The sequence below is a fragment of the Orycteropus afer genome, unplaced genomic scaffold (assembly GCF_000298275.1).
Source record: "Orycteropus afer afer isolate SDZICR_OR568_19922 unplaced genomic scaffold, OryAfe1.0 scaffold00002, whole genome shotgun sequence".
Taxonomy (NCBI): Eukaryota; Metazoa; Chordata; class Mammalia; order Tubulidentata; family Orycteropodidae; genus Orycteropus; species Orycteropus afer.
The window spans coordinates 30,175,075-30,202,745 of NW_006921589.1; the positions used below are offsets into that span (position 1 = coordinate 30,175,075).

At 37.0% G+C, this 27,671-nt stretch overlaps 1 protein-coding gene across 1 annotated transcript in view; it reads left to right on the forward strand.

Moving 5' to 3' along the window:
- The window catches only part of RAPH1 (Ras association (RalGDS/AF-6) and pleckstrin homology domains 1), a 73,485-nt gene that overhangs the window by 34,673 nt on the left and 11,141 nt on the right, over positions 1 to 27,671 (forward strand). The window contains exons 4-9 of the mRNA XM_007936020.1: positions 13,870 to 13,947; positions 14,404 to 14,563; positions 21,537 to 21,658; positions 22,863 to 22,928; positions 24,283 to 24,426; positions 25,466 to 25,576. Coding sequence (XP_007934211.1) covers positions 13,870 to 13,947; positions 14,404 to 14,563; positions 21,537 to 21,658; positions 22,863 to 22,928; positions 24,283 to 24,426; positions 25,466 to 25,576 — 681 coding nt within the window. The remainder of the gene's footprint in view (positions 1 to 13,869; positions 13,948 to 14,403; positions 14,564 to 21,536; positions 21,659 to 22,862; positions 22,929 to 24,282; positions 24,427 to 25,465; positions 25,577 to 27,671) is intronic.

A 27,671-nucleotide genomic window follows, 5' to 3' on the forward strand; every position in this document is an offset into this window, starting at 1 on the left:
CAATAAATGAGCATCTTTATGACATAGTGCTTCATGATATGAATGGTAATGCTCATGGTAAGATTATATAGGTGATAGTATATCTGAGTAGAGAGGTTTTGTAGTGGAACATGAAACCACATTTTTATTTTGTGAATTTCTGTAAGATATTAAAAGATTTAGCTGTTCTTCAGAATGGGGGATACCAAGTCAAATGACTCTTCTCATACTGATGCTTCATTGAAAACCTAATTTCCTTCTTTCCTTCTTCTGGTGAGTGACAACCTGGAGGCTTCAGAGCCACACCGTTTTGGATGGTAGCCACAAGCCTTGGGGTGGCTGTTAAGCACATCTGAACTGAGGTGTGCTGTGAAGATAAAATGCTCGCTGATTTTTGAAGAGTTAGTATTAAAAAAAAAAAGTAGACTATCTCATCAATATTTTTGTATATTGGTTAAAATCATTTTTTAATACTTTCATTTACATAAAAGATATTAATTTATTTCACCTTTTAAAAACTTTTAGTTTAGTTTTTTAATGTTGCTTTGAGACATTTTTAAATTACATTTGTAGCTTGTATTGTTTCCTTTGGACAGTGTTGCTTCAGAGTCATCTGTGAGCCTGTTTAAATATATATATATAAATCCCTGATCCCCATCTGAGACAAACTGAATCAGAGTCTCTCCCCCCAACCTTTCTGTCTTGCTTTCCTTCCTTCTTCTCCTTTCCTTTTTCCTGCCATTCTTAAATATTGATAGTAACCCAGTGAATTAATTTCACAACTCACTAGTAGATTATATCTAATAGAGTGAGAAGCACTTCCCTAACGTCATCTCTAGCCCCGTCCCCAACACTCTTTAAGTATTAGTCATACTTACTATAATACTTAGGGAGCTCTGGTGGTGTAGTGCCTAAGGCATTTGACTGCTGACCAGAAGGCTGGTGGTTCAAACCCATCAGTCACTCCTCGGAAGGAAGGTTGGCCTAATCAACTCGACGGCAGGGAGTTCCTATAATTCTTGTCCTGTTACCTTCTTTCTTCTGCCCAAACAGTGTGTTCTGGTTCCCTGGTGCCACTCTGACAGGAATACACCACAAATGGGATGGTCTTCACAAACAGGAGTTTATTCTTACAATTTGAAGGCGTTATGTCCAGTTCAAAGTGCCAGGCTCTAGGGCCTGGGTGAAAGCCCCTCAACTTTGGGGTCCAGCTCTGCCTCCTGCTCCCGGCCCACTGGAGCTAGAGGCATTTCTTCACTCAGACAGCTGCTGGCTGCTGAGGCTGAGAAGCCCCAAGGTTGACAAATCAAAAGGCACAGTCCTGATGTTACCAAACCACACGGCAGGCCATTAACTTAAGTCCATTGTAAGTCCCAAGGTCGGCAGAGCATAGCAGGCTGCTGAACAACGACACAACTACACGCAGGATCCAAGCATGCCACAGGCTAGAGACCATTCCCAACGCTTCTCCTTAAATACAGGAAGCAGACCACATCCCAAAGGCAGCTCCTCAGCTGCTTGTGGTAGCTGATTGCAGTTGATTGCCAGTCCCATCACGGGGAATAACTACCACCAGCTGCCCAGCCACTCAACCAGGCCCACCCAAGCTGACACACAAACATAACTACCACACAGTGGTTCTCAATCCTTTCAGATCCAACATCCCCTTTTTTATAACAAATAATTTATAGCACCATATTTACTATCCTAACATATAGAAAAATTAGTTAGGTTCTAGACTCAGATAATTATAAACAGGACTTCCCACTTACATGATTTTCTATATAGGGACATTGAAAAAAATCACATGGGATGTGGGACTTTTTTCTATTGTTATAATGTGTATTCATCTAGCATTTCTGGCTTCCTGTTCAATGCATGCCAGTCACACACACATACCTCTTGACTGTAACAACTCAAAATATCTCCAACATTTTCTGAAATGCCTTTTTGAGGGCAGTACCCCTTCCCTTTGAGAACCACTGGTCTCAAATAGCTCTCACTTGTGCTCACTTTGTCTACTGCCCTCCCCCAGCTGCCTCTTACTACCCTTCCTGTAAGCTTCTTGAGAGAGAGTTAATTTTGGGTTTAGTACTCACCTCCTACTTCCATACCACCTAACACACTGTACGGTAATTGCCTATTCACTTGCCTGTATTTCTGTACTGAACTCTAAACTCTGGAGATTGTGTATCTGGGTCACCTTGTTAGCTCCAGTGACTAGCACAGTTCTAGGCTCAGTTACTGCCTAATATGTGGTTGAATAACTGAAGAAAAAAGATGAAGAGAGTGAAATGGATTGAAAATAAGCAGTTGACTTTGTGTTCATAGTAGTAAATGGAAGAAAATTTAAGAAAACCCTATTTATATAAAACAGAAATCAAACCCACTGACGTTGTTGATTCCAACTCATGGTGACCCTTTAGGACACAGTAGACTGCTGTAAATCTTTACAGAAGCAGACTGCTTCATCTTTCTCCCACAGAATGGCTGGTGGGTTTGAACCACCAACTCTTTGGTTAGCAGCTGAATACTTTAACCACTACATTCCCAGAGATCCAAATTTATATGTATTTATACAAAGCTGTGTGCATTTTTGTTACCAGCAACACGTACCAAAGGTGAAGGCTGGACAGTACACCCAACACTAGTTTTGTCATTTGCTCTTCCCATTTGTCTTGAATCTTTCTCCGGTAACCACTTTCCCACCACCCCTCCCCCTCCTTTCTGAGGAGCCAGGAATTGTAGGAGCAATAGTCAGTGGAGGAAGATGGGTAAGGTGATGCATTTACTGAAGGGAAGAGTTTGCAGCTTGTGGTTTCTGGGTTTTCTTTCTTTCTGCTACAGGTATCTGTAGTTCAGATAGAGGGAAGGAAGAGACCTGGGCTCCTTCCCTGCTTGTGTAGGCAGCGAATAGCTACACAATGGTGCCAGGCACACACACCTGCAATTTATGATCACATTTGTTTATAATACATGAGCTTGTGGTCTCATTTTTTCAATGTGGTACCTTTTTGGGTCACCAACCGTAATGATTACCCCCCTTTCTTTCTTATTTTAAGCTATTTAAACCCTTTAATATTTTTAAACGGACACCTTTCTACTTTTCAGTCTTTAAATAAATACAGTTAAATATCTATCTTAAAAAGAGGTTTTTTTATTTTTAGTGACTTGAACTTGAGGTGACTTCAGTTCGATTGATTGAATAAATCTTACAAGGGTTTTTTTTGTTTTGCTTTGTTTTCTTCAAAGCTTAAACTTGAATTTAGTATCTGGAATTTTATATTTACCAAACCATTGTTTAATTTGCTGGCCTGAAGCAATTTATTATTTCTTTTTTCTACTTATTGGGTGATCTTTTTCTGAGAAAGTAACCGTTATGAGTAAGATAAAGTAAGTAGGAGTAGTTTTTTCAATAAATTATCTTCTGTTTTACATAATAATTGTGTGACAATAAATTTTTCCCATAAGATGTGAATAGCAAACAATGAATGAGAGTAAGAATAGTGCACCCTTTAGTTACTCTTTTTAAGTCTTCATTCTTTGTTCTTCCCAGTTTTCTCCCTAATACTTAGCTGATTGCTAACCTCAAATTAAATTGAATTTTCAGAAATTTCTTCTTATCTAGTGTCTTTCTGGATCACCAAACTAATCTTTACCTTTACGAAGTCTGTACCATCTTGGTAAATGAAGACCTAGGATAATTTACTGTTCTTGTTTTTATTTGACCTTTTTAGCTTTCTTTAATCCTGGTGGATCTATTCTTTGCTTGTTTGTTAAACTTAGGTTTTTATTGGTTGGTTGGTTTGTGTGGGGGTGGGGGCAGGTGTTCTTGTGAGGCTCATCTTGAATTAAAACAAAGCTAAGTGAATTACTATGTGACACACCCAACCCAACATAGTGCAGATATGAGCAAAGATGAAGTTAATAGTATTTTCTGTAAGTGTTTCTAATCTTGAAGTGTGTTTATCATCTATGACAAATACTTTGTGAGAGTGGGTGCTGCTCTTGTATTTAATAAGTTTCTTTCCAAAGGATTTATTTGATAGACAGTTAGATTTATAAAATATAGTGCTATAGAATGTTTTCTATAACTCCACTCAGCTGTGTCATGCCTTATTTTTAATAATGATTAGTAATTACATAGCATTAAAAAATAAATACTAATTCAGAATTATTCCAAGACAGGCAAGTCTGAATTACACGTACGTTAAAACAGCTGCAATTATTTTACATAAGGACAAATACACATAAACTTGTACAAGGTGTTATTGAAAATTATTAAAGGGGAAAAGGGTAGTCGGACTGTGTTATTCACAGTCCATTTTTATTAAAATAAAAATAATTGCTTGAGTTGATTTAACAAACTTAAGGGAACAACACTTAATATTTTGCCCATATTAATTTGCTATGGAAGCTCTTCACTTGTAGCAATGTCCTTTTAGTATACCATAATTCAAATGTATATTGAGTGGTTTAAGAAAATTTGACTGAAAATGGGTGCTGTCCATTAGGCAAAATATTTCTGGAAATTTTCCTTCTGGTGTAGCTGTCATTGAATTGGTCACAAATATGTGCACCATAAATTACATAGTCTTAGTTCTATTCTCACCCAGAAAATACTATGTAAAGGTTTCTAGGTCTGATACAGGCTTCAACCAGAAGGTTCAAGTTGTTTGTTCCAAGAAGGTTCAGTTGTTGGTCCTTCTTCAACACATTTTGCTGTGTACTCAGCACTCAAAGCACTGCCTTGGAAAGCAAACTGGCTCTGTGATCCTTGCAGTGTATTAGCCATTTTTCCAAAAGTGAGGGACCAGAAAGGGTCTCCTGGGACACATCTTCTGGCATAGATGGTGTCTTTGCCTCCCCTCTTCCCACATGTAACTTTTTTTTTTTGTTTGTGGCCACATTTCACTAGTATAGGAAAAAGATACTAGGCTGGTTATAAAGAGTCATTCTTGCTTTGTCTACTTTATATTTTAAACACATAAAACCTCCACTGACTTCTATTGCCTTTTTTTTTTTTTCCTCTCTCTTTTTTTTCTGCACAAGCACTCCTATCTGGACAGGGAAACCTCCCTTCTACTGCGAAACATTGCAGGAAAACCTTCTCATTTGCTGACCAAGGTGATACTTCTTCTGTCCACCTGCATGTAACTATTTATTGCCTTGTAGGTAGAATATAATTTCTATTTTTGATTGTGTTACCAGATTATTGTTTTCTTATTTCAGCACCTTTGTCCTCAAGAGAGGTACTTTTTCTGTTAGGGAAGGTAATTATTTAGTGATCATAATGACTATCAGAAAAAGTATTGAGAGTAGAAAATATCTTCAGTAATTTTTCACTATTGTTTTTGTTGTTGTTGTTATGTGCCATTGAGTGGACCCAACTCATAGCGACCCCTCCTTGCGTTTCTGAGGCAGTATCACTATGGAAGTAGATTGCCCAACCTTCCTTCCGAGGAGTGGCTGGTGGGTTTGAACTGCCAGCCTTCCAGTTAGCAGTCAAGTGCCTTAGGCACTGTGCTACCAGAGCTCCTAATTTTTTTTCCACTTATCTTTTAAATTTTTATAAATGCTTGACAGTCTTCCCAAGTATATTATGTTTTTTTCTAATTCCACATTGTATTGCACTTGTAAAGTCTTAAAAAACTTGTTTTGATTTTAACTTCCACTACTAATGGTTATCCATATTGTGAGTTTTCTTAGCAAACTTTGCTTTCTAATCCTTGTATTATCATCACCTGGTTTAAGTAAAACATTTACTTGTATAAACAAAATCTTAGTTTACATTAGTTTAATGAAACTGGAAGAAAGGCTACAATTTAAATTTCTCTGTTCTCAGCCCTCAGAATGGTTTCAATGGGTCCAGCTGGATTTTTTTGGTGGGAGAGGAGATTGTTATTTTATATCAATTTAACAGTCTTTTAGCCATTGTCATCATTAACTAAGGAATTACAGGATAGGAAAGCGGAATAGATTTCTGTTTCTTTTCAAGGCATGTCTTTACTTCATTTTGTGTTTAAATAGTGTTAAATTTAATAATGTTACAGTCGATTATGGATCGTTTTTGAAGAATATAATAGTAATTGTGGATCATAATGTCTGACTTGTTAGTATTGTATCTGAGGTGATTTTTATTTTTTTAATCCATTTCTTGCTAATCTTGACAACTTGTGAAAAAAGACAAAGGTTAGAATTAAAATCTCTGAGAAGCAGTTCAAAGAGAAGAGCCTTTGACAGAAGTCAGCAGTCAGACCTGGTCCTTGCCCGAGTTTCTCTCTTTAAGGCAAGTCTAGGAAGGAGGGAAGTCTAGGAAGGAGGGTAGAAGCTTGACGACCAGGGCAATGTCGACGTTAAGTAGGTGGTAGCCGTGTCCTTCATAACGAGGACAGTTATTCTTTCTTTTCCTCGGCTCCCCTCTCTTCCTGTCTAGTTCCTCTCTCCCTGGAATTCACATCATGGCTTCACCTGGAACCTGTGTTGTAGACCAGCTCTCTTTCCCTGAGAGCACCACCTTCCAGACAGCCATTAAACACTTCCTGGAAGGTTACCCGCACCTCCCCAGCACCTCAAATCCCAGAGCCCTCTTGCTTACTTAGGTGCACTCTCCCTAGAGCCCCACAGTGTTTATCCGTCATCCGTTGACGTTTCTGTCAGGATGCTGCCATTCGCCCAGGGACCCAGATTTAAGCCTGCAGTGCTGTTCTTCCTCTAACTTACTATCTCAAACGTCTCATGAAACTTGCCATAATCCACCTATTTATTGAGCTCATGTATTCCATCCCCATTGCTGCCACTCTAATACAGGTCCCTTACCGAGCGGCTACTGATGTCCATTTACTCTTGCCTGTCCACTCTGCAGTCCATTTTGTTCAATGCTCACAGACTTAAGTTTTAACATTTTACAGTTTTCATTGCATTTATCCAACCAATATTTATTGAGCCTTATACGAGATGCTGAGATACAGCATTGTGTAAGTTGGACATATTCCTCACCCTAATGAACTCATAGCCTGTTTATGAAGATAGATAATAAACATTAACAAGCAAATATGTTAATAAAACAAAAAGTCTAAGTCATGCTGAGGGCTATGAAGAAAACAAGGTAGGGCAGTAGCAAAGACTAGGGAGACAACGAGGGGTACATTTAATTCAGGGGGTGAGATCAGAGAAGGCCTCCTAATGAGTGGACATAGAAGCAAAAGCCTGAAGGATGAAATGAAGCCAGCCTGGGAGTAGATGGGGAATGTTTCATGTAGATAAGCTGTGAGAAGAAAGAGCTTGGCATGTGTGAGAAACTGAGAAAAGACTGTTGCTGGAACTGCCATAGTCATATGAAGGTACAAGTGTCTTGATCTGGGTTTGGCAAGGTGTAGGCCGGAGTCAGTAGCAGGCTCCAAGCCATGCTAAGGAACTAATGTGTGTTCCCGCCCCCCCCAAATGCAATGGGAAACTGTTGAAAAGAATAACTTCATTCATTCAACAAATATTTACTGAATAACTACCAAATAGTAGACTGTGCACACCACTGGAAAAGAGCAAAACAAAATTCTTACCACAGGGAGAGTTGTTCTTTACGTTTTGGATTAATACAGTCAGAAACTTCTGCCTGAGAGATAATGATACCAACAGCAATATCAGAGCCATTCCTGCCTTGACTGTCTCTTCTCCTATCATCTAAGTGGTGGCATTGGTGTATGTGGCCAACATTTGGCTCCAGCTACCTAGTAGATCTGCTCTGTTTACATGCAACAAGAAATTAGAGAGGAATGTGATTCAGTAGCATAGAACCTAAAAAATTAGGTTGGGGTGGGGTGGCATCAAGGAGGAGAGAGCAGATATTCCCAGGAAACCTAAACCACAGGGCCTCTCTGATGAGCCTTAGTACTTACACTGATGTCAGTACCCTCTGTACTAGAGCCCCTGGCTGTTTTGAAACTAAAATGAATAGTGTACACCTCTTACATATCACCTTTGTTGTTGCCCAGCTCCCCTTACTCAAGGAGCAGATTGTCCCAGTTATTGACCCCTCCCCTAATATGTCTGATAGAAACAGTGGAACCTGTACTCTTCTGAACTAGGATGATGTAGCACTTCATGGAATGAACACGGTAGCACTGTGCTTAGCCCAGATTAGCAAGGGAATGTTTCCACCACCCCCATCAACCCCCATCAACCCCCTTCAACCCCCATCACTGACTCAGTTGTCACTATACCACTGATAATGGAATAACTGTACTACATCCAGTTCTAACCTAGGGAACTAAGCAGTTTCTTCTAGGAGTGGTCGCAGTGCCAGCAAAGGACTGTGTCAGCATGGAAGGGAGCAGTAGGCAAAGGACACAGGGCTGATCTGATGCCCTTTAATCTCTGGCTGCCATTCTGAAAGGCCTTCCCTCACCTGCCAGTCTGATGTAATATAGTGATCTCTGTCACTTTTTACCCTTTTACTCTGCTTTATTTTTCCACCTATGGGACTTAACACTAACTGACATTATATTACACATCTGTTTATTAATTGTCTTCTTTCTCTCATTAAATATAAACTCCATGAGAGCAGAACTTTTCAGAATCCAAAACCAAGCCTAGCACACAGTGTCAACAAACATCTGTCAAATAAAAGAATGATCCTTTAATGATCATCATAGTTTTGAGAATTGCTAAATGCCAACTGCCATTTTCTTTGCTTCAGGGAAATTATAAAATTGCTATTATATTACTGAAAGTCTTTTATTTTTTGCACACAAATTTTATTACTGATATCCCAAAGTTAAGCTCTATAACCTTTAAGGACAAAAGTGACTGTATGACGGTATGGTAGGAAGAGCAGTTAGTTATTTGGTAACTACCTGTGTAATCTTGGAAAGAATTTTTCTAAGCCTTAGTTAATCTGTACAATGTCTATAATAATAATACTGTCCTTGAATTATTGTTGAGGATTAAAGAAATACTATGTGAAACATCTGGTAGCATAGTGCCTAAGGCACTTGACTGCTCACCAGAAGGCTGGCGGTTCAAACCCACCAGCCACTCCTCGGAAGGAAGGTTGGGCAATCCTACTTCCGTAGTGATACTGCCTCGGAAACCCAAGGAGGGGTCGCTATGAGTCGGGGTCGACTCGACGGCAAACAACAACAACAACAACAACAACAATGTGAAACATGCCTAGTAGTGTGTGGGAAGTTGTACTTGTTGAGTTAATGTTAGTTCTCTTTTCAGTGAGAGTATAATTTCATAATTACTTCAGGGGAAATAAAGTGAACTAGTTGTTGGTTAGGAGCTCTGGTAGCATAGTACATAAGGCACTTGACTGCAAACCAGAAGGCTGGTGTTCAAACCCACCAGCCACTCCTCGGAAGGAAGGTTGGGCAACCTACTTCCGTAGAGATACCGCCTTGGAAACCCAAGGAGGGGTTGCTGTGAGCTGGTCCTACTCGACGGCACATCACAACAACAGTTGTTGGTTATTATTTTGGTTTTGAGCAGTTTTGTAGAATAGTGCATTTAATGGGCATTCAACTGCTTATTATGACTTCAAGTTCTACTTGAATCATTTTAATTTACATACCTATTTTATTGTTGTAATCTGTCAAATAAACTAGATTTTGAAGAAACTGCTAACTTCTTTTTAGCTCCTTAATTCAGTCAGATGTGTTCTGACCCATAAAGCCTTAATAATTCAGTTAAAGGAATTCACTAGCCATCTCTTAGCAACTGTAGATCTTTAAGTATTATAATTTTTACACCAAAGAGAATGTTCTAACACTCTGTAACTGCAGCATTGATTTTCATTTAATCATAAGATCTTCACTAGTTTTTATCCTTTTTGTAAATTCAAGGAGGCTTGGCATTTGATGGTCATTGATAGCTGCACAGGAATTTTTCAGGTAGAAAATGGGTTGTTTTCTTTTTTTTTTTTTTTTTTTAAGAGAAAGAGTAGGAAAGAAAGGTAAGTTTTTATATGTGTAAAAGATCTTTTACTTAAGTTTAGGATGGTTTTGGAAAAACAGCTTGAAAAAAAGAAATAATTAAGATATAGGGCAAATTATTTAAGACAATGAGTTGTCAGCTTTAAACAGAGAGACGGTATGAGATTAAATAAAGCTTTGTCCCTCGTACTGAATTTGGGTTGCAGAATTGAACATAGATTTGCATGTATAAAGGAGCTTTCAGAGATCTTCTAAGTAGATAATCTGAGCATATCAGCAAAGACTAATTGATTTTCCCCGTATTATGTACTCCATGAGCTTAAAACAGTTTTCTTCTTTCCTAGGTTGTTATGGGTAATAGACATGGCTGTGGCTTAAATATAGTAGATAAAATATAACTTTCTGAGGAAGAGCACTTATTTGCTTCAGGGAACATAAAATACCATAAATCTTGCAATTTGATATAAATATTAGTATTTCCAGTCTTTTTCTGGTGATATTCAGACTCCAGATATTAAAAGTATCTTGATCAATTCTGTTTCTTCAAAATACTTCTAGCAAGGATTACCCTTGTAATAAACTGAAGAATAGTCTTTAAACATTTGTTTAGGTTGAGATTAAACAAATAACTCTTAAATTTGATTTTGTTATAGTTTTAACACAGATCAATTATAGTTATTAAAGAGTTAGCATTTTGATCAAATGGAAGAATAGCTGAATTTGAATTTGTTAAAATAGCCCCACCTACCTGCTTTATGGAGCTCTGGTAGCATAGTGGCTAAAAGCACTTGACTGCTAACCAGAAGGCTGGCGGTTCAAACCCACCAGCCACTCCTTGGAAGGAAGATTGGGCAATCCTACTTCTGTAGTGATACTGCCTCAGAAACCCAAGGAGGGGTCGCTATGAGTTGGGGCTGACTCGACGGCACATAACAACAACAACAACAACCTGCTTTATATAAAATTGTTGGTTAGGAAATCAAATTGATTTAATGCATGTTAATTGATTGCACGTGTCTATTTGTTTAGTCCTTTCTTCCAGTGTGTCAGCTTTTTTACTCGTAGCCTGTGGAGCAGAGACTGATATGTGAGTTTAAGCTAATCCTATAATTAAATGACTTTTTATGTCAGTTGCTTCAGAAAATAGCACAGGTTGTGTTCGGTTTTCTTGGCAAATAAAGTACCTAATGCTCACTTACAGACTCTCTTGTTATCCAGCATTTTGTGTTTATGATAATGGTAAAAAAATCTTCTCTCTGACTATTTTGAGCATTAATGACATACATCTGGCAGTAACAAATGCCAAGGTGTGAGGCAAGAGTGATGCTGGCTATGCTGGTTAGGGGTGTCGCTTTGTGTGGGGTGTGATTCTCAGTGGCTTGGCAGTAATGATGTAATTTGGCAGTTAAAATAGTGACAAAGTCACCCTCCATGTTGTGGTAATGCCAGTTTTCACATAACGACCTACTCTTTAGTGCCTAACCGAAGTCAGGAGTAGGTATATACTAAAACAAAATGAGAGTATGAAAATGACTTTTTAATTTATAATCAATATCAGAATGCAATGTTTAACTTCTTATATTTCTTTTTCCTTAAAAATATCCTTTTGGCTTTGAGGACATCTTCAAAACTTTTTTTTTTTTTTTAACTTCTGCAGATTAATTATATCATTAAAAAATTGGTCTTTTAGAAGTTTATCTTTGTATTCCAAATATGCAAAGCATTGATCAGTTTTTCCTTATTAGACTTTGAGATTTAAATTACTTTTCAGGGACATGATATGAAACTTGAAAATATGCCTTGGTGAAGTTTTCTTGTCCATAGTGGCCATTCATGCCAGTGTAAGGATGTGGCAAATGAACCATGAATTTGTTCCTTTGTGAAAATGCTCATAAAACGACTGCTTCGCTCTTTGTCCTCCAAAAAAATTGTCAAGTAACTGATATCATAAAAAGTACTGCAAAAGTCTAATATTTAAAATTCCTTGGTAGAGTAGTACTCTACTCATCAAAAGCATATCTGTTAGCAGTCAGATGCCTTAGGCACTGTGCTACAAGAGCTCCCCTGTTGTTTTGTGCCATCGAGTTGGACCCGACTCATAGTGACCCCTCCTTGGGTTTCCGAGGCAGTATCACTATGGAAGTAGGTTGCCCCATCTTCCTTCTGAGGAGTGGCTGGTGGGTTTGAACCACCAGCCTTCTGGTTAGCAGTCAAGTGCCTTAGGCACTATGCTACCAGAGCTCCTTGTATATAGATAGGGTTTAGTAATTTAACTAATGATGATTTTCTTTCTCCAAGACTCAGAAACTGAGTTTTAGTGGCAGTTCAGTTTTCTTATATTATAGCCTGCTAAAAATGGAAAAAATGTCTTCTGTTAAAATCAGCATATTTTATAATCATTATTTGGTTATTTGCATAAGGCAGTAACTTTAAAAAAGTATGATTTAATCTTTTAGTCAAAGGAATATATATATTCCCTAACCACTGCTTTCCTCTCTGTTCAAAGTGGTAGTAAATACTAAGCTTGAAATGAGGGGAGAGTCTGGAGTATGAAGTGAAAAGAGAAGTAGATTTTAAACAAGAAAACCAACAGAATTTGGAACAGAACAGTAAATAAATCTACTAAATGAATCATGTTTTTGTTTTTGTTTTTTGCCCTGAAAGCTTTAGTTTTTTTAATGAAGAGTAACACATGAATTGTATTTTTTAATCACAACCCAGAGAGGGGATAAATTTTGGCTGATGTAATTAGGCTTTTTTTTTTTTTTTAAAGTCTTATACTAAATACAAGAATATGTAGGATAGCAGTTTTATATTTTTCCTTAGCTGTTTTCTAGAGTTGTCAAGAGTTTAAAAATAGAAAATAATACTTTTTTAAGCAAAGGTTTACTTATATGAGTTTTTGTTTTTTAATTGGAGATTAATGCAACAGTGTATTATGGCCTATTGCTGGAAATTACAAGTAAGTACCGGTGTTAAGAATACTTTATATTATTTTAGGAAAAAGTAGAAAAATGGTTTAAGTAAATTTTAGGTCTTGATAATTTTCATTATTATTTATAATTCTATAAATTAAGTATTTGGAAAATTATATTTAGCATTTTAAAAACATTTTCAATTAATTAATAGGAATAAATTTGAGTTTACTAACATGAGACATTGATTATATTATGAACCTCCAAAGCAGAATAAAACTGAGGCTATAGAAGAAGCTTCCTCTGCTTGTATTGATGAAAACATACCTATAGTTTTTATTAAGAGTATTTATGTGGTTGCAAAATAAGTAAGTTAATATTGTTTTTCATTACAGATATTTTTATGGTGGTACATTTTCAGTGTAATAAAACAAAACATTAGTGTGTGAAAGATTGCCCATACCCTGAAAGAGGGGTATAAATGCAGAGTTGGAATTTGCTGGGATAACAAATGGGTGGATTCACAACTGGCCATTATGCGTTCATATCTCCCCTGCTCCAAACCCACTACCCTCGAGTCTGATCCAACTGATAGCGACCCCTCCTTGGGTTTCCTAGGCACTATCACTACAGAAGTACATTGCCCAACCTTCCTTCCGAGGAGTGGCTGGTGGGTGTGAACCGCCAGCCTTCTGGTTAGCAGTCAAGTGCCTTAAGCACTATACCACTAATTCATCTGCTTTAGATAGTCAGAATCAAACTTATTATTTATCACATCACAGATTTTTTGTTTTCTCCCTAGAATATGGAATCTAGTCCTATTATAAGAGCTCTTCAGTCTCATCTATAAAAATGCTCCTCTCTTGACAATGTCTCGTCTCAATTTGTGAGCAACATTGTTTTAAAATGTGCTCTAGTTATAAGTGTGTGAAGCTGTATTCTTAGTGAAATTCAATGCTGGGAGCATCCTTCAGGATTAAAAGACTTCTCACCTGTTCTCATCATCATAGCATTAGTTTATCTGCAACGCTTTGTGTTCACAGGAAGAACAGGCAGCAAAACTGAAAGCCGAGAAGATCAGAGTTGCCCTAGAGAAGATTAAAGAGGCGCAAGTGAAAAAGGTGATACGTGGGCTTTCTCTGCTGTGGGATTTCCACCAGTTCTAAAGAGTTATTTTGTTTTATACTGTACCTCTAAGATATAAAGAGGTAGAGGGGTATTTTCTTCCTAATAATATATTTTTTAATGGTAATATTTTCTTGTAGATAAAATGCATTATAACAAAATTACTTTCTGGTTATTTCTAAATTCTTCAAAGAGATTTTAAAAAATAGTCTTACCATTGTATTCTTACCTGTTAGTATAATTTTTAAAAATATAATGCTTTACATTTATTTGAGTGGGCTGTTGGATGTCTAAATCTTTAGCCTACCTGTCTTGTTTAATAAAGTCATAATTTTATCTTACGTTATGGTGAACTAAAGGCATTAATCAGACTATTGATTGGTATCAGGAGAAACCCTTTTCTAGAAAACCTACTTTTTGTTTACTTCTGATTTCTTTTTTACCTGTTACAGCTGGTGATTAGAGTCCACATGTCTGATGACAGCTCTAAAACAATGATGGTGGATGAGAGGCAGACAGTGAGACAAGTCTTGGATAACCTAATGGACAAATCTCACTGTGGTTATAGTTCAGACTGGTCGCTAGTAGAAACCGTCTCTGAGTTACAAATGGGTCAGTAATGATATTGTTTGCTTTAACTACCTAAATTCCTTTGTAATTCTAACATTTTTCATGCTGATAAAAACATTTTGAGACATCTTCATTTTTTTTTATAACATTACCTTTAATAATTTGATTTTCTTCCATTATCTTTTTTTCCTCAAATATTTTAAAATTCTTGAATATAGGAATTTCCAGTTCACTTCAGACTTTCTTATGGCTAAGACTGTTTGTTTGTTTGTTTGTTTTCCCCTGTTTTAGGAGGTAGCCATAGCTTTATTGGTATCAATAAATGAGTTAGATATTGTTTGTTGTGACAATTAACATATTCTGACTAATATTTTGCTTTCTAGGAGTAGTAGAAATGAGAAGTCCTCACCAACAAAACAAGCATCCAGTGGTACCAGATGTTTCAGTTGTTAATGGCCATATCTGTACATGTTTCAATAGGGTTTTACTGTAGAGAACATGCATGTTGTTTTCCACACACCCCTAAAAGCTGGTCTATCTTATGATTATTAGACAATTTAACAACATTCAGTGATAAAATATTTTACTATTTCTTAGTTTGTAAAATTTCTCTAAGCGTTCCTCTTCAATAGGATTTTAAAATTAACAGGTGCTTACATGCATATGCTCTTTGGAAAATCCCAAGGTCATTGACTTGTTAATCCTTTGCCATCCAGTTGATTGAGACTCATAGCACCCCTATAGGACACAGCTGCCCCATAGGGTTTCCAAGGCTGTAAATCCTTACGGAAGTAGACTGCCACATCTTTCTCCTGTGTAAAATGTTTTTTTAAAAAGATAGCAAAAAAACTTTTACCCAAATCACAATTTAAAAAAAAAAAAAGGCAACATACTCTTTTCCCTTCAAATAAGAACTACACATACCAGCACATATATGAGAAACCATTGTATTTATTTGCATATGTACAAAAAGCCTTTATACTAGCTTTTGACTTTCAGGGAAAAGGTTTAAAGCACATATGATTAGCTAGATTTACTAAGACTTAGTTTCTGTAATTTCTATAGTTTGATATAGTGTTTTCTAATTTTAAAAATTCTTTAATTTTTTTATACTATTATTAAATTTTAGTCCTTTTAAAAAATGTTTTCCTTTTTGTAGTACTAATTTTGTGATTATAGGAATCTTGAAATATTTTGCTAAACTTTATTAAATCAGTTGATGACTTCCACTTGCTATATTAAAATGTATTTGCATTACTCTTATTATCTTATCTTTCAATATCTCTCGACACTTTCTAGAAAAATAAAAATTTAACTATTACTCCTTTTCTCCCAGAATGCACACACACAACTCCAAAAAGTAAACCACAGGGTATCAGAAATTTATTAACATGTATAAAAATGTGTTCTAATAATACTCATCAGTAGCCTTCCTAGAGAACTGAATGGTTTAAGTTTATAGATGTCACATTGTGATAGACGGGAAGTGTTTGGGTACTAATTTTTGGAATGTTCTCATGGCAGGAGCATAAAGACACATTTATGAAATATTTTCTTTGTCCCTTTATATATTTGACTGTAGTGTTTTAAGTAGATGTAAATTAATGAAATGAAACACGTAGAATATAAGCTCCATATATGGCACAGTGTTTCAAATACAATATATAGTCATTCAGTACTTGTTTTATGAATAAAAGTAGGTTGTAAATTATATTAAGTTATGATGTTCTTATTTTTCACTCCTTCTTGAGTTATAATTTTTTCAGTTGTAGTGTGTTATGAAAATAAGATTCAAATTCAGACAAGGGTGACTGTAGAATGAGTCTCTTTGTGAGTATCTTAATACTGCTCTATAGAGTAAGAAGTCTTGTGAAGATTCTTATCTTAGAGTGGAAGTTGGAAGGGTTCTTGGACAGTGCTGTGATTAAAAACTCACTGTGATTAGCATCTATGTCGGGCAAAGCAGGAGGGGATCTTAAGGATCTGAGAACAAGCACCTCAACCTCAAAACTGTCAACAAGTATTCCCTGAGATATGTTGTTGTTATGAGCTGCAGAACTGGGCCAAGTTTGATTCCATTGTGCTTGCAGTTGCCATGAGTCTGGGGCCAACATGATAGCTGCAACAATGACAAAGGCTGTTGTTGTTGTTGTTCTGTGCCGTCGAGTCAGCCCTGACTCACAGCGACCCCTCCTTGGGTTTCCGAGGCAGTACCACTACGGAAGTAGATTGCCCAACCTTCTTTCTGAGGAGTGGCTGGTGGGTTTGAACCGCCAGCCTTCTGGTTAGCAGTCAAATGCCTTAGGTACTACACTACTAGAGCTCCTTTCCCTGAGATATACAGAGGTCAATTTGAGAACCATGGCTAGCAAAGAAGGTATTTTGCTCACTCCAGTAGTAGGTGAGTACCAGGGGTACATTGTAAGGCCAAAAAGAGCTGAAATGGTATGGCCCCTCGTTGGACTTATCAAACTGACTCCCTTCCAAGATAAAGTCTCATACTAAAAAAGGGGGGGTTGTTGTTGTTGTTATATGCCGTCGAGTCAGACCCGACTCATAGTGACCCCTCCTTGGGTTTCTGAGGCAGTATCACTACGGAAGTAGATTGTCCCATCTTCCTTCTGAGGAGTGGCTGGTGGGTTTGAACCGCCAGCCTTCTGGTAAGCAGTCAAATGTCTTAGGCACTATGCCACCAGAGCTCAAAAAGGTGGGGAGGGGGAACAAACAAACAAACAAAAAAAAACCCTGCTGGGAGTGGAATCAGAATTGAACAGGAGGTAAAGAGAAAAGTCCAGATAAGAGTGGAGAACAAGAGCAGAACCATAAAGTAGCAGAAACTAAGGAGAGGCACAATTGAAAGGAGTAATTGCTTGAGCGTTTTCTAAAACTAATTTAAAAAAATTAACTAAATTCAAGAAGTCCATGGATCCACCATACCTGGACATGTCATGAAGCTTAAAAACACCAAAGGAGGTATAAAGAAGACAAGTTACCTACAAAGGAGTTGCTAATTAATATGATAACTGACTTCTTATCAACAGTAGTAGAAGCTGGAAGATAGTGGAATATTTTCAGGATATTGAGGGAAAATTTAACTCTCAGTTTAAACCCATAATTCTGTATCTGACAAAACTATTTTTCAAGAACAAGGACAAAAGAGACATTCAGACTAATAGAAACTAAATGTAAGACCATGAGACCTGGGATAAAAGAATTTCCATAATTTAGGAAGAAGAGACAAAGATACCAGATTAAAGGTGTGAAAAAGGTCTGTTTGTGGTAGGTGGTGATACAAGGAGGCCGATGATTATACTAATAATGATGTCTGATTTGTTGAGGGTTTTGAATAGGACTAAAATATTAGACCACCAAAGCATGATTCTAGAGTCAGGGATGTCCTTACATTATTTGGGAGGAAAATTAAAGGAATTGATAGACTTTGGACTTTATTCTTTTAGTGGCTACCCTAGAACATTTAAATACATAGTAACTTAGAGTGTGTAACTTCCAAACTAGTACAAAATAAAAGGGAAAATAAACTCAATCCAAAATATAAGTCAGTAAAGGAAGGGAAATAGTTAAAAGAAAACAAAGGGACAACTAAGAATCCAGAATAACATGGTAGAAGTAAATCATGATACGTGTATACTATTCAGTTAAAACACAAAGATTATTTGAAAGGATAAATATAAAAATATAGCTATTAGCTGACTTACAAAAAGATACCTAAAACGTAGAGGCTGAAGGCAGAAGGTAAAAGGAATAGAAAAAGACACTAATCAAAAGAAAGATAGTATAATATGTTAGTGTCAGACAAAATAGCCTTTCACCAAACCACATTACTAGAGGTCTATGTTAAAATGACTAGAAAATCCAGTTCACTAGGAAGATGTAATCATTTTAATTTTACTTAGTGATAGCGTTAAAATATGTAAAGTAAAAATTGACAGAACTGGCAGGAGAGATTTATAGTCAGCCATCGTAGTGGGATGATACATTCCAGTAACCAGTAATACAACAAGCAGACAAAAAAAACAAAATGAGAAAAACAGTTTAAAAGCTTGATGTGTGTTGGGTGTGTTAGATTCACTAGTCTGTCAGTTTGCTGTGCTTTGGGGGTTGCATGGTGCTCTGATGCGGGAAGCTGTGCTACTAACACTTGAGACCAGCAGGGTCACCATGGTGGACAGGTTTCAGCAGAGCTCCCAGACCAAGAGACACTAGGAGGAAGGACCTGAAGATCTACCAGCGAAAACTTAAGGAATAGCATCAGGACATTGAACATTGTCTGATACGGTGCCAGCAGAAGAGCCCTGCAGGTTGGAAGGCACTCAGAATACAAGGGAAAAACTTCCTCCTTAAAGTAGAGTCGACCTTAATGATGTGGATAGAGGAAAGCTTTTGGAACCTTCATTTGCTGATGCGACATGACCCAAAATGAGAAGTAATGACTGCAAACATCTATTAATAATCGGAACGTAAAATGTATAAAGTATGAATCTAGGAAAATTGATTGTCAAAAATGAATAGAACACTGTTGTTGTTGTTGTTATGTGCCGTCGAGTCGGCCCTGACTCATAGAGACCCCTCCTTGGGTTTCCGAGGCAGTATCACTACAGAAGTAGGATTGCCCAGCCTTCCTTCCGAGAAGAAAATAGAAATCCTAGGCATTAGTGAGCTGAAATGGGCCAATACTGGCCATTTTGAATCAGATAATCATATTGTCTAGTATACTGGGAATGACAAATTGAAGAGGAATGGCATCACGTTCATTGTCAAACATTTCAAGCTCTATCCTGAAGTACAGTGCTGGCAGTGATAGCATAATACCTATATACCTATGAGGAAGACCAGTTAATGTAACTATTATTTAAATTTACGCACCATTCACTAATGACAATGATGAAGAAACTGAAGATTTTTACCTACTTCTGCAGTCTGAAATTGATCAAACATGCAATCAGGTTGCACTGATAGTTACTGATAGATTGAAATGCCAAAGTTGGCAACAAAAAAGAATCATCAATAGTTGGAAATTATGGCCTTGTGATAGAAATGATGCTGGAGATCACGTGATAGAATTATGCAAGACCAATGACTTATTCATTGGAGATACCTTTTTCAACACCATAAATGTGAATGATACACATGGACCTCACCAGATGGCATACACATGAATCAAATCGACTATATCTGTGGAAGGAGGTGATGGAGAAGCTCGTTATAATCAGTCATACAAGGCAAGGGGCTGACTGCAGAACAGACCATCAGTTGCACATATGCAAGTTCAAGTTGAAGCCAAAGAAAATTACAGCAATTCTTAAGAGCCAAAAGGACTAACTTGAGTATATTCCACTTTAGAAACCATCTCAAGAGTAGTACTGACTCACTGAATACTAATGACCAAAGACTAGACAGGTTGTTGGATGGCATCAAGGACATCATACATGAAGGAAAAAAAAAAGTCATTAAAAAGACGGGAATGGAAAAAATGACCAAAATGGATATCAGAAGAAACTCTGAAACTTGCTCTTAAACATAGAGTAGCTAAACTGAAAAGAAGAAATCATGGAGTAAAAGAGCTGAACAGAAGTTTGCAAAGGGTGGCTTGAGAAGACTAAGTAAAGTATTAGAATGAAATGTGCAAAGACCTGGAGTTAGAAAATCAGAAGAGAAGAGCACACTCAGTATTTCTCAAGCTGAAAGAACCAAAGGAAAAAATCAAGCTTCAGTCTTTCAAAAGAAGATTGAAATTGTCAAGGATTTCATTTTACTTGCACCCACAATCAATGCCCATGGAAGCAGCAGTCACGAATTCAAACAACATACTGCACTGGGCAGATCTCCTACAAAAGACTTTTTAAAAATGTTATTAAGCAAAGATTTTACTTTGAAAACTAAGGAGTGCCTGACCTAAGCCATGATATTTTCATTCTCTTCATGTGCATGTGAAAACTGGACAGTGAATAAGGAAGGCCAAAGAATTGATGCCTTTGAATTATGGCATTGGTGAAGAATACTGAATTTACCATGGGCTGCCAGAAGAATGAACACACCTGTCTTGGAAGATGTACAGCCAGAAGCTCCTTAGAAGTGATGATGGTGAGACTGCACTGCACGTGCTTTGGGCCTGGTATCAGGAGAAGGATGTGCTTGGTGAAGGCGACGGTCAGCAAAAATAGGAAGACTCTCGAGAAGACAGATTGGCATGGTGGCAGCAACGGTGGGCTCAAACATAGTGAGTGGGTATGGCACAGGATCGGGCAGTGTTTTTGTACATAGGGTAGCTAGGAGTCGGGACCGCCTTGGTGGCACCTAACAACAATACCTATAGATAAGTTTAGCACACTGTATCTAACAAGAGAATGTACTTTCTTTCCAAGCAGCAATGGACTTTTTCCAAAAATTGATTCAAATGTGAGGCTATAAAACAACTTTTCAACAGATTTCAAAGAATCAGTATCTAGAACATGTTCTTTGAACATGTGTTTAATGTAGAAGACATATTCTTTGACTTATAATTTGAAAGTTAGAAAACACATCTAAATCTAACTTAAACAAAAATCATGGGGCAAAGAAGTCATCTTAGAGTTTTTTTAAATACCAAGAAACGAATACTAATGGAAATACTTGATATCAGAATTCATAAAATACAACTTAAGTGGATTTTTTTTCCCCTTAAAAGTTGGAATGGGAAAATCCCAAAGGCTGAAGAATGATGTGTTGTGAGTCAGAAGGCCTAGATCCTAGCCCTGAATCTTTCGTGTATCAGCCATGTGACCTTAGTTAAGTCCCTTGTGTCATGAGGACATGTTTCCTGATTTGAAAAATGAGGAAAGACCAGAAAATCTTTAAGGCCATGAGTTCTGATGTGAATTACTTCACAAGATCACATGTCTTTGATGCTTATCATAATTTTTCCTGTGGTTTAGTTTTCTGCTTCCTAAAACCTGAAGTAAAATTAATGCAGTTTTAATGAACACTAACAAAATACTGAAATTTTATTTTGAGACAGAGAGAATCTTTGAAGACCATGAAAACTTGGTTGAAAATCTTCTCAATTGGACAAGAGATAGCCAAAACAAACTTATATTTATGGAGCGTATAGAAAAATACGCACTTTTCAAAAACCCACAGGTAAGACCTAACAAATTATTGTAAAGGTCAGAACTTTTACATGTCTATCTTGCTTTATTCTATTACTGCTAATTTAATAGAGTTAAAGGATCGTGAACCCCACAGGAGCATTCACTACTCCCTAGTTGGAAAGTCTGGCAGTCTAGGTGTCAGGCCTCAAGAAGGCTACCAGCCCACAGAACCAGAGGGGGTGATCCTAGTAGAAAGAGAAGGAACTTCAGGAAGCCACCAGGTTCCTCTTCTCTGTAATCTAGAGATGTTTAGAAACCAAATAAACATCTGAGGAGTGTCTCATCCATCACATCAAAGAAAAGTACTTAACCAGGTTTCTCTGTGTCACTTTTTTCCCCAAGTGATTGTTTTTCTCTTTTTTTACTTATTTTTAAAAAACTAGTAACCTTCATTATACATGGCTCCACATTTTAATGTATGTTACCTGATTAATTTGGCACCTTTAGTTATTCTAACATAATGTATGGGCTAATACTTCCCAATATGCACACATTTTATAAAAATCATTAAGTTGGAAAAAAACAAGAATTCCACATTAAAAAGTAGCAATGAGGAAAAACAGCACTGTTTAAAGGAATCAAATTTTTATCTTTAAGGCAGGTTAATCATGACACACCTTTTATGGATATTTTTTAGTCTAATGTGTATCTGACTGTATTGACAGGCCTTTTTGTTGGTAATTATGGAAAGAAATTATAAAGCAATAGTTTGAATTCAGATTCCTGATTGAGTCAAACAAATGAGAGTATGATGATCTCAAAGGATCTGGAAGGGCTTCTAAAAAGCCAGACCATAAATCCAGTTTTTTGCATCAGATCAATTAAGCTCAGCCTGTTTTAGGGAATTTGCCTTAATCATTTTACTTAATAATTTATAAACCTTTCTGATCCTTTTTACATTTAGCTTTCATTAGATATCCCCAGATGCAGTAGCCAGCTGTTGTGTGAAATGTCACTCAGGATCTGGGGCACCACTTGACAGAATGTCACATGACTAAAGTAGCTCGGGAGGAGACCCTCACTGAGCATTTTAGGGATGAGACTCACACACAAGGAGCTTTTCCAACAAGTGTTGCAACAAGCAGAAATTGACACAGAGTTGCTATGTTTCTGGAAGAAATCATATATACACCTATGCCAAGGGAATAATATAGTGGGTTTATCCTTCAAATGTCACTTATTCATTTTTCCAGAATTACCTTCTGGGGAAAAAGGAAACAGTTGAGATGGCAGACAGAAACAAGGAAGTGCTGCTGGAGGTATGAGTCTTCCCTCTCCCCACCCCTGCACCACCACCACACACATACTAAAAAAATTAAAATGTCAGGCATCTTTCTGAAGTCAGACATGTCAGTGCTCTGTGTAGTTAGAGTTGTAATGAGAGAAGCCAGTAGTCTTTGATAGCATGAGGCAGGGAGTTCAACGCTGAATGGGTTAGACCACCAAGAGCCTTTTAAAAGCTGTTACTTTGCCAAGTGGTGTCTAGTGGATGAAAAGCAGTGAAGAGCTTGTAGGGGCTGCTGAATGGGAGAAAAAAGTAGGCTGGTCATTGGAATCTGTGATTGTGCTCACCTAGACAGGAAAAGTGTGAATGTACTTAGCAGTTAACAAAATATTCCACACCTGAGACTTAAACACCTTGAAGAACTTTTTCAATTGTAGTGATCCATTTTTTTTTTAAATACATATCTTTATTTTGAAGAATAATAAAAACAAATTTAAACTATTGAATTTTTGGCTTTCTTGCTTTTGCTGATTAAAAAAAAAACTAAAAGTAGTTAGTATGTTTGAAAACCTGAATGAACTTAATAACAAGGCAGTTAAGATCGACACACACCTTTTCATAATAGTATTAGCTGTATTTCAGTAAAGCTCTCTTTGTAATTCCTAATTTTACTTTGCTTTAGGGAGATGGAAATTAATCTTAGGTTCAAAATGTCCTATGTTAGTGTTTAGTGAGTATTTCCTTTTTTTCTTTTAACCAAATACGTGATTGATTTTCTTACATTAGATTTGTGTGTAAGTATGGATAGCACAATTTTAAAATTTCTGAGTTTTGTTTACATAGAAACAGCCTCCGTATTAAATATTTTAAAAATAAATGTTCTTTATCTTAGCATCGTGCAAATTGATAGTTTTTACATTGTTAAAGTTTAATCACCCATTTAGCTCTTTCTTTTAAAATATATTTCTTCAGCTTGACAACTAATCTAAGCGTGTTAGAGAAAAAATAAAGTATAATGCTTACATCAGCTCTGATCCTTTAATTTTTGACAGAGCTATACTTTTTACAAATGTGTTTAAATACTGTTATATGTAACTCAGTCAACATTTCAAGTTTTTCTTCAAAACAGCAGTAGGTTTGTAGGTGGAAATTCTTTTCCATTTATGATGGACATTTCTACTTAATAATTCTCCTCAGAAGTTAATTAGTAATTCCAAAATTGAGTCCATGTTACATTTAAAATAGAAAATTCTAATTGAAGTCAATCAGCAGCATAGTTTCAATAAAACTTGTCTTTGGGTTTAATTGTCTTTCCTTTCATGGAGGTAAGCACAACTTTGTTCTGAGAATTCAAGGATCCTAAGTCTTTCCAAATCATCTTACTTTAGGAATGTTTTGGTGGAAGTTCTGTAACTGTACCAGAAATCGAAGGAGTCCTTTGGTTGAAAGATGATGGCAAGAAGTCCTGGAAAAAGCGTTATTTTCTCTTGCGAGCATCTGGTATCTATTATGTCCCCAAAGGAAAAGCAAAGGTGTGTGACTTCTGTTGGCTGTGGAGCCTCCTCATTATGCTAACTGCTTTTAGGTGGTAGCAATGTACTGGCAGGGTGAATTCAGGCTCTGATGTGTTCCAACTCTTCTGACACAGAATACTGATTTGTTTATTGGTCTATTAGAAAGAGGAGAAAACCTGAAAATTTTCACTGACTGGTCATTTAGTTGGCCCATCTCAATTCTTTTATCAAATCTGTAATCATACTTTTACTTACTATTTTAAAATTTTAAAGAAAATTTCTTTTACTTATTATTTTAATTATTCTGACTCTTACGAGCAAAGTGGTTTTTTTGTGTTAGTAGAATAGCTTTCTGGGATTATAGACATTTCAGTCTTGGTTAGGTAATATATCTCAGCTGATAGCTATAGAATTGGTAGCTAGCACTTACGTGCTACTTAGGCTAACAGTGTTTTAAGCTTTTCATAGTATTATTTTATCTAGACTTTGATAATCTAGTCAGTAATTCTGTGAGGTGTATGTCGTTGCCCCTTCTTAACCAACGAGGAAACCCCCAGTTGAGAATCATTGTATTTGAGATAATGTGCTATAGGCACTGGATATATAGTACTTTTTTATTCTTCTCAGAGAACTCTATTGTGTTATATTATATTTAATATACTATCCTGTTAAGGCATTTAACTGCTAACCAGAAGGCTGAGTTCAAACCCACCAGCCACTCCTCGGAAGGAATGTTGGGCAATCTACTTCCGTAGTGGTACCGCCTCAGAAACCCAAGGAGGGGTCGCTATGAATAGGATCCAACTCGACGGCAGGGAGTGTGGTTTGGTTTTGGTTTTGGTTTTTACAGTGCCAGCCTTTTCAAACAAGTCAGTATTCATTGTTGTTGCATTGTGGAGTAAAGAAACATGGATGGAGTTTCTCTGTGTGTTTTATAAAATGGCATTAATATCTAGTTAGTGTAGTTTCAGTTCTGAACTAAAAACTATTACTAAGTGTGTGACATTTGTTTTTATACATTATTGTTAATTCCCTCTTTTGGGTGTGTTTGGTTTAGGTCTCTCGGGATCTTGTGTGTTTTCTCCAGCTGGATCATGTCAATGTTTATTATGGCCAGGATTATCGAAACAAATACAAGGCCCCTACAGACTACTGTCTGGTGCTAAAGGTAAACAGATGTCTGTTTTTAGGAATTTTCATTCACAGTGGGCATGGAGCAGATTATTGGACATTTTAAAATTGTTTGAATCCGCATCAAGCATGTACTATTTTTGCTTCATCTTACGGGTTTTCAAAGGACTGGTAAAGGGTGGGGGGGAGAAGCACAAGTTATGCCATAGTTGACCTTTAGCTAATTAGCACTGATTAAATTGATGCTAATAAAGAATGGATACTGGACTTCAAGCTTTGAATTTTAATATACAAAACAGATTGTATTATAAACCTGAGACTTGCTTCTCGTTGTTGTTGTTAGGTGCTGTTGAGTCAGTTCTGACTCATAGTGACCCTCTGTACAACAGAATGAAACACTGCCTGGTCCTCAGCAGTGTCTCACTGCTACTCATAAGGGTTTCACTGGCCAATTCTTTGATGAGTAGATGGCCCCTTCCTTCTTCCCAGTCTGTCTTAGTCTTGAAGCTCCACTGAAACCCGTCCACCATGGGTGACCCTGCTGGTGTTTGAAATACTGGTGGCATAGCCTCCAGCCTCACAGCAACACACAAGCCACCACAGTACAACAAACTGACAGACAGGTGGTGGCAACTTGCTTAGTTAGTAACAGGCTTATTTCAGGAACACTTAATCAGAGGCTTGGTCTTTTTTCTGTATTTACTCAGTAGAACCATCAGAGGGCACTGTACCCAAGTTTGCCCTGGATTGGTCCTCATCTAGCCCAAAAATCAGTTCTCTTTTTTTTCTAGCATGACAGCCCAGCTGGCCCATGTAACTCTTAAAAATTGTTAGATCCGTTTTTAGTGGAAGGTTTTTTTTTTTTTTCTTTTACCTTATACTAATTGTATCTTCTTTTGAGAACTGACATTTTAGTGAATTTTCAGTGATTTTATTGCAACATTAATAAAGATAACAAAAATCAGGAGATGATTATGGAGATTAATTATAATTACACTTTTCTCATTAGCTCCATCTTATTTTAGTAATCCTTAGGTTGCTCCTTAGGTGGTCTATATGTTTACATCATCTTTTGCTTTTACTTTTGTCTGAGAACTTAGTTGACTTTGGTGGGGATATTGGTTTAGGGTTTTTAGGTGGGGTTTTGATTGTTGTGATAAAATTAGGTATATTGTAGTGGGAATGCTTTATTAATAAACTTTTGTTGGAGAACACCCCTGTGCCATTTAGGTTACTTTCAACAACAAATAATTTAAAAAAAAAACGATAACCTAGCAATTTTCATAATGAAGTCCAAGGACCCCTGAGAGTTCTCAGGACCCTTTAAAGGAGTCTATGATGTCAAAATTGTTTTTCTGGTGATGCACAGATGTCACTTGCCTTGTACACTCTCGTTCTCTCACAAACATACAGTGCTGTTTTCTATGAGGTTGACATCTGGTAACATCTTTATTCTCTTGGCTGGTGGAGTGTGTTTTTTGTTTGTTTTTGTTTTCTAATTTCTAATAAGGTTAGTATCTGTAGGCATAAGCCACATAGATGAAAAGTTATTTGGGATTCTCATTATTTTCTTAAAAATTGAAAACCACTGGCTCTTAGGAATAAGGAGAATTTAATATTTCATGTAACAAGAAAACAACCATGAAGACAATGAGATTATTTCAGTGCCTCAAGGTTGAAGTTCTTTCCATTGTTACCTTTCCATCATCTGCATTATTAGCTGTTCTCAGGCTGGCTTACCACCTCACAGTCACAAACTGGCTGCTGCGGTTCTAGGCAATGCATGCAGACCCAGTAAAATCCAACAACAGAACAGGGACTACTTCTCACTGTTTTCATCTTTTTTTTTTTTTTTTGAAGAAAGAAATATCCCCAGGAACTACCCAAAATCTCCCTCTACCCCTGAATCACTTGAGACATGCCTACTGCTAAAGCAATCCTAACAGAAGGAAAAAAGCCACTGTGGTTGGCTTTGCCTCTTCAGAATTCACACTCTGAGGGGCACAGATGAGGGTGGACACCTAAACAAAATTGAGGCTGTGCCAGTGAGAAAATGTAGAGGGGAAGATGGCTGTGGGGAAGGCAGCCAACAATGCCTGCTGCGACCAGAATTAGTTATGACCACTGACTGT